The sequence below is a fragment of the Leptonychotes weddellii genome, unplaced genomic scaffold (assembly GCF_054177405.1).
Source record: "Leptonychotes weddellii isolate Sample4059 unplaced genomic scaffold, ASM5417740v2 HiC_scaffold_3494, whole genome shotgun sequence".
NCBI lineage: Eukaryota > Metazoa > Chordata > Mammalia > Carnivora > Phocidae > Leptonychotes > Leptonychotes weddellii.
The window spans coordinates 5,972-12,498 of NW_027949925.1; the positions used below are offsets into that span (position 1 = coordinate 5,972).

A 6,527-nucleotide genomic window follows, 5' to 3' on the forward strand; every position below is an offset into this window, starting at 1 on the left:
TTTCCCCTCATCTTAGTCAGTTCTTTGTATACAATTCATTCAACAATCCATCCTCCTCTCCCCCCCGCGTTTTCATTACGTTCTACATTTCTTATTGTGTCTTGTTTTCCCTATTAGATTTTGATACATCTTTTATTAGAACCATGGAACCACAGGACTTTGGGTAGTGTCCTGAATCCTGCTGTAGGGAAGAGAGTCTATGGGTCTAAGGCTTGCATGCAGAATTACAGCCAACTTAGCCACTTCCTCCAGCATCTGCAACGAGGAGCAGTTTCGGGAAGCAGGCCTTTGTATTACTTCTCGAGTCTTTGTTAGATGATTGGGGTGGGAGTGTTGCGGGGGAGGCGAGGATGGGAGGGAGGGTGTGAACCTGTCTTTGTTAGCCAGGCAAAATCTTTATTTTCCAGGATCTAGTCTGGTTTCTTTTATCTCACCCTAACTACCCAAACCTTCCTTGGAATGGGGTTGTAGGGCGCCCCCACCCCATCGCCTCCCAAAGCCCTTATTCCCTATCCTGTTACAGCCTCGATGAGAGGGAGGCTCCGTGCGACTAGGGCATAGACTGGGATGAGGGCAGGCCCTTGAGACGCCAGGTTTGCAGGCGAAGGGCTGGGAGGGTCGGGAGAAGGACCTTCTCGAGGCGCCCCCGCAATGTCCTCTGCGCCCACCAGAAGGCGCCCGGGCGCTCGCATTCCCCGCGCGTAGCCCGAGCCTCCGCCGCGACGAGCCCGGGAGCCGAGCCGAGCCGCGCGGCGCAGCGATCCGAACAACCCGGCGGCGGCCTGAGCCCTCCCCTCCCGGCAAGTGGGACAGGGTGCCGGGGAGCCCCGGCTTTGTTTCTGGGGCTGGGATGCACGGTTTCTCAACTCCGTTCTCCACCCCCATCCCCCCGCGCAGGAAACGCCCAGAACCACCCCGCGCTGTGGTCTACAAAGCCCGGAGCGTCCGAAGGCGGGAGGGGTTGGGCGAGCCCGGGAGGCAGGAGGATCCCCACGGCACAGGCTCACGCCCGGCTCCCCGATCAGGCCGCCTCCAGCCGCATGAAGACCCCCAGGCCGGGGCTGAGAGCCTGGAGCAGCCCGAACTGAAATCTTGTGGCGGCCTTAGAGCGTTAGACAGGTCAGTGCCCGGGCGGGATGAGGGGCCGAGCTGGAGGCGGGAGGCGGCGCGCTCGCGGGTCCCCCCGGTCCCCCGCACAGCTTCCCGAGGCCACTCGCGCGGTCACCTCCGCCGGGGGCACCCAACAGTGCGGGCGTGATTCTGCATTTTTCATGACAGGCAAGGTGTGGAGCCGCCCTGTGCAGCCCACCGGGGGCCAGGTGATGCTCGGACCGAGGGGTGGGGGACACGCGGGCCAGGGCGGGGGGCGGCGGGACTGGGGACGCCCGCTGCCCTAAGAAAGCCGTGCACTCCTACTTATTGGCGGCCGCGAGGAAAGCACCGCATCCAGCGGTCTCTTGCATCAACATGCCGGGCCTCGGGCGTGAGAGGAAACCGAGATGCGGGAGAAGGCGAGAAGAAAGGAGGCCGGGAGACCCGGGGCCCGGGCAGTGAAGGGAGGAGGGCCAGGGGAACGATTCGCTGTGCAAATCCTAGCGCGCCGAGATGTGGCGAGCGTCCCGGGAAGCTGGCAGGAGCCTCCAGAACCGCGGGGCTCGAGGGTCCCAGCCCACGCCTCCCCTCCACACCTTTCTCACCCTCCCACCCCTACCGTCCATCAGGATGCGGCTGGGCCGCCGGGCCCTCTGTGTGCTGGTCCTGCTGCTCGCCTGCGCCTCGCTGGGGCTCCTGTACGTGAGCACCCGGGACGCGCCGGGCCTCCGGGCACCTCTTGCGCTGTGGGCGCCCCTGCAGGCCCCCCCAAGACCAGAACTGCCAGACCTTGCGCCCGAGCCCCGCTATGCACACATCCCGGTCAGGATCAAGGAGCAAGTGGTGGGGTGAGTGCCGGGGGTGGCGGCGGCAGAGCGGAACTCGCTGGGGGTGACTGGGGAGCTTTTGTTTCCTGCACTGCTGAGCTCTGATCTCTGGGTTCTCCTGACTAGCTGGGGAGTGGGGGTGAGGCGGGGGGGCGGGGGTAGTTTCTGAGTCTTGGGCTGGGGGAAAAAATCTCTCTCCTCCCTGAACCTTGTCATGGTGATGTGGAGGGGAGGGTGTGCAGGCAGAGGAGGGCCCTGGAAGACTTCCTGATGTCCTGATGACTCCCCATGAAAGGAGTGTCCAGGTGGGGTCCTGAATGGTGGGTAGGCAACTCTGAAATTCTAGCAATTGACCCTGTTCTACACCTCTGTAAAATTCAGATTTAGGAGCTGAGTCATGCCACTGGTGGTCTCTCCTCCTGGGGACTATTTGAAGAGCAGTGTTTAAGGGGACAGACACTGGATGGGCAGGATTGAAAAGCCAAGGTGTGGGGCGCTGTGTAAATGTTCTGTGGGGTGAATGGAGTTGTATGGCTGGGCTCTGATGACCCTTCGTCCTCCCTCCAGGCAGCTCTCTGGGAACAACTGTAGCTGTGAGTCCAGTGGAGGGAGCCTTTACCTACCCTTCCAGAGGCAGGTTGGAGCCATTGACTTCACCAAGGCCTTTGACCCTGAGGAGCTGAGGGCTGCCTCAGCCTCCAGGGAGCAAGAGTTCCAGGCCTTCCTTTCCAGGTACCATCTTGAAAGGAGGGCGTGTCTTTGCAGGGGGAGGCCCGGAGGGTGGGTGTGACTGGAAGGAGAGCTCCTCTGCCCCTGATTCCTGCACTGTCCTCCCTTGCCAGGAGCCAGTCTGCTGCGGACCAGCTGCTCATAGCCCCTGCCAACTCCCCTCTTCAGTACCCCCTGCAAGGTGTGGAGGTCCAGCCCCTCCGGAGCATCTTGGTGCCAGGTGGGGAGAACGGGCCTAGGAGATGACCTAAGCCACCGTGGGGGTGGCAGAGCTCAAGGTTGGCTGAGGAAGAATGAAGGAAGATTGGAAAGGGAAGTGGGGGACTTCTGATGAAAGGGGGACTTGGGATCAGAAGGGGGCTCATGAGGTGGGAGGTGAGGACAGAAGGGCCTCTAGGGTTGTCTGGAATCGCAGAAGCCTGTCACTGGAGAGGTTTGGGGAAACAAATCTCTTCTTTGCTGACTGACCAAAGATCAGGTGGATAGGTGGGGCAGGCCATAAAGAGCTACTGCTTTGATGGGAAGGAGTAAAAAATCAGTTACTCTAGGCTGCGACCCACATGTGCCCTGCCGTGGCCTCAACAAAGAGGGATGGGTGAGAAGGTCCATGCTGTGTGTGGTGAAAGAGAGAAGAGAAAGGGAAGAAGAATTCAAGGCTGTCTGTGATTCTGACTCCCTCTCCTTCCTCCCAGGGCTGAGCCTGCAGGCAGCTTCTGGTCAGGAGCTTTACCAGGTAAGCGGAAATGAGGCTGGGAAGGCCAGGTGCATGCTGGAGGCAGACCCCGGCTGCCAAAGGAGCGATGGAGGAACCAGGGAGGCAAGAGGCGGGTCCGAGGTCTAACCCTGTACTCTCCAACCCCTCTCCCAGGTGAACCTGACCGCCTCCTTAGGCACCTGGGATGTGGCAGGGGAAGTGACTGGAGTGACTCTCACTGGAGAGGGGCAGCCAGATCTCACCCTCACCAGCCCAGGGCTGGACCAACTCAACCGGCAGCTTCAACTGGTCACTTATAGCAGCCGAAGCTACCAGGCAAACACAGCAGACACAGGTGGGAGGCCTGGGCAGAGGCAGGGGCAGGCTGGTTGAACAGAGAGCCCAGAAAGGCTGGAGCGGGCAAATGGCAGAGGGTGTGGGAGACACTCGGGCAATGGCCAGAGCTACCCAGTCACACAATGGGCATTTCAGCTAGGCCAGCAGGACCAGGGAGGGAGAGAAGGGGCCTTTGTTCATCTGGGGCCAGAGCAGGCCAAAGGGAAACCCGAGCTTTGGGTGTGTCCCCCCTGCAGGCCAACTGTGGGAGCCCCAGGAAGTGACCTGCCCCAGGAGCCAGAAGACTTGAGCTCTATTCCCAACCCACCACTTACTGGAGGGCAGGGGACTTTATCTCCCAGAGCTCCCATTTCTCCTCTAGCAAACGAGGCAAAACACAACCCTCCTGCTTCTCTCCAAGACTTGCCACACCAAACCTGCTCCCACTTTGGGGCCCTTGCGCTTGCTGTTCCCTCTGCCTAGAATGCTCTTCCCCCAGATTTTTGCATGGCTGGATCCTTCTTGTCATTTGGATCTCAGCTCAAATGTCTCCTTTTCACTATCACATTACTTGTTTTACTTTCTCTTCAATGCTCACCAGTATCTGAATTTTATTTATTTAGCCTGGAACCAGACTGACTAGGTTCCTATCTCGGTTGTGTTGCTTAAGAGTTGTGTAAATAGAGACAAGTTACTTAACTTCTCTATGCCTTCTTCTGTAGTAGGAATCTACTTAATAGGGCTTGTGAAGATTAAATGAGTTCCTATATTTAAGGTAACTTAAAAAGTACCTGCCCATAGTAAATGCTCAATAAACGTTAGCTTTTCATTAAATCTCTTTTTTAGTATATGTGCTGCCGAAGCGAGCACTAAATCTCTTTTTTAAATTAAATCTTTTATTTTCTTTTCCCACCCATTAGAATGTTAGTGCCATGGAGGTAAAAACCTTGCATTCTTGTCCACCAGGCCCAGGAGGAGTAGGCACTTAAATACTGATTTACTGAAAAGGGAATGTTATCCCAGCCCTAAGGACCATGGCTTGTGTCCTTTCTTCCCAGTCCGGTTCTCCACGGAGGGACATGAGGCTGCTTTTACCATCCGCATAAGACACCCCCCCAACCCTCGGCTGTACCCATCTGGGTCTCTACCCCAGGGAGGTGAGGCTGGTGCGCGCTAGGACCTAAATCCAGGTCTGGTGGGGAGAAGCTGGAAGAGGGAGGCCCTGGGAGAAGACGTCTTCCTGCTCCTCACTTCCCACTCTCGTTCTCTGCACCTAACCCTCTCCCTCACTCCCAGCCCAGTACAACATCAGCGCCCTGGTCACCATCGCTACTAAGACCTTCCTGCGTTACAATCGGCTACGGACACTCATCGCCAGCATCCGCCGCTTCTACCCAACGGTCACCGTGGTCATCGCCGACGACAGCGACAAGCCAGAGAGCATTAGCGGCCCCCACATCGAGCACTATCTCATGCCTTTTGGCAAGGTGCGCAGCCAGCGAGGCTGAACCGCGCGCCACAGGGCGCGCCCTCAGTCTGAAGTCTCCAGAGTAGTGATCCCAGGACTACCTACCTGTAATTTCAGAATTACCGGGGTGCCTGTTAGGCATGGCAGTTCCTGGAACGTAAGCTCCGTGGGACAGGAATCGTGCCTATCTTATTCGTACTGCATTCTTAGAATGTGCTGAGCACCTAGGGAGCGCTCAATAAATAGGTGAATAAATGAATGAATGGGTGCACGCATGAGTTAAACGCGTTCTAACACCTCCCGGAACACTGACTCAGAACGCCTGGCAGTGGGAAACTGCACTTTTTACCTCGCTCTGAGCCATTCGTGGGCACTGGACCGTTTAGAGGCGTCAGGAGAGAGGATGAAAGGTGGCAGAGGGCTTGCGTCCTATCTCTACAGACTCACTAACCATGTATACCCTTCCCCCAGGGCTGGTTCGCAGGCCGGAACTTGGCCGTATCCCAAGTAACCACCAAGTACGTCCTGTGGGTGGACGACGACTTCGTCTTCACGGCGCGGACGCGGCTGGAGAGGCTTGTGGACGTGCTGGAGCGGACGCCGCTGGACCTGGTAGGGGAGGGCCCGCAGGACGTGGGGTGGGAGGAGGAGGGCCTCCAGCAGGCTGAGGCAGCGGCGGGGGAGAGCCGGGCGAGGGCGGACGGCCCTGGGCCGGACAGAGGACGACGCGGCGGAGCCTGGGGGACAGTCCGGGTCCTGCAGGGGTGGAGCAGAGGAGGACGGGGCAGGGGAACCGCCCCGGGGAGCGGGCACAGATCTAGCCCCCACCCCCCGACACTCCCCGTCCCGCCTGGAGCCGTCCTCCCACTCCCCGCAGGTCGGCGGCGCTGTGCGCGAGATCTCCGGCTTCGCCACCACCTACCGGCAAATGCTGAGCGTGGAGCCCGGCGCGCCGGGCCGCGGGAACTGCCTCCGGCAAAGGCGCGGCTTCCACCACGAGCTCGTCGGCTTTCCAGGCTGCGTGGTCACGGACGGCGTGGTCAACTTCTTCCTGGCGCGCACCGACAAGGTGCGCGAGGTCGGTTTCGACCCACGCCTCAGCCGCGTGGCGCATCTCGGTGAGTGGCGCCCCCTCCCGGTCCGGCCCGGACCAGCAGGGACCCCGGGGTGGCGGGGTGGGGGGCGGCGCGCTGGGCGAGGCTCCAAAGGTACCGCTACTCCTACGCCCACCCCCCACCTCCTCCCGTGGAGCCCACGGCTGGCACCCAGGACCCTTGTGGGCAGTTCTGCGAAGATTTACCAAGATCTGCGCCCTGGCAAGAGACAGAGCTCCCACCCTCCCGGCCCGTACACCATTTAAACCTCCACGCCCAGCACAGCC

General features: G+C 59.6%; 1 protein-coding gene across 1 annotated transcript; it reads left to right on the plus strand.

Moving 5' to 3' along the window:
- The first annotated feature begins 464 nt into the window (after positions 1-464).
- Positions 465-6,506, plus strand: LOC102747686 (beta-1,4 N-acetylgalactosaminyltransferase 1). Its single transcript, XM_081810722.1, has 10 exons — positions 465-1,119; positions 1,722-1,940; positions 2,487-2,651; positions 2,762-2,868; positions 3,341-3,381; positions 3,517-3,697; positions 4,737-4,835; positions 4,975-5,165; positions 5,618-5,758; positions 6,024-6,506. The coding sequence occupies exons 1-10, from the start codon at positions 851-853 to the stop codon at positions 6,504-6,506; spliced, it is 1,896 nt and encodes a 631-aa protein (XP_081666848.1). The 5' UTR covers positions 465-850.
- The last annotated feature ends 21 nt before the right edge of the window (positions 6,507-6,527 follow it).

Bases quoted from the DNA above. Each gene is read 5' to 3' on its own strand.
- LOC102747686 (XM_081810722.1), top strand. From the start codon at position 851: ATGCACGGTTTCTCAACTCCGTTCTCCACCCCCATCCCCCCGCGCAGG. The intron at 4,836-4,974 runs GTGAGGCTGGTG...CCTCACTCCCAG, and splicing joins TGGGTCTCTACCCCAGGGAG to CCCAGTACAACATCAGCGCC. The intron at 5,759-6,023 runs GTAGGGGAGGGC...CACTCCCCGCAG, and splicing joins AGCGGACGCCGCTGGACCTG to GTCGGCGGCGCTGTGCGCGA.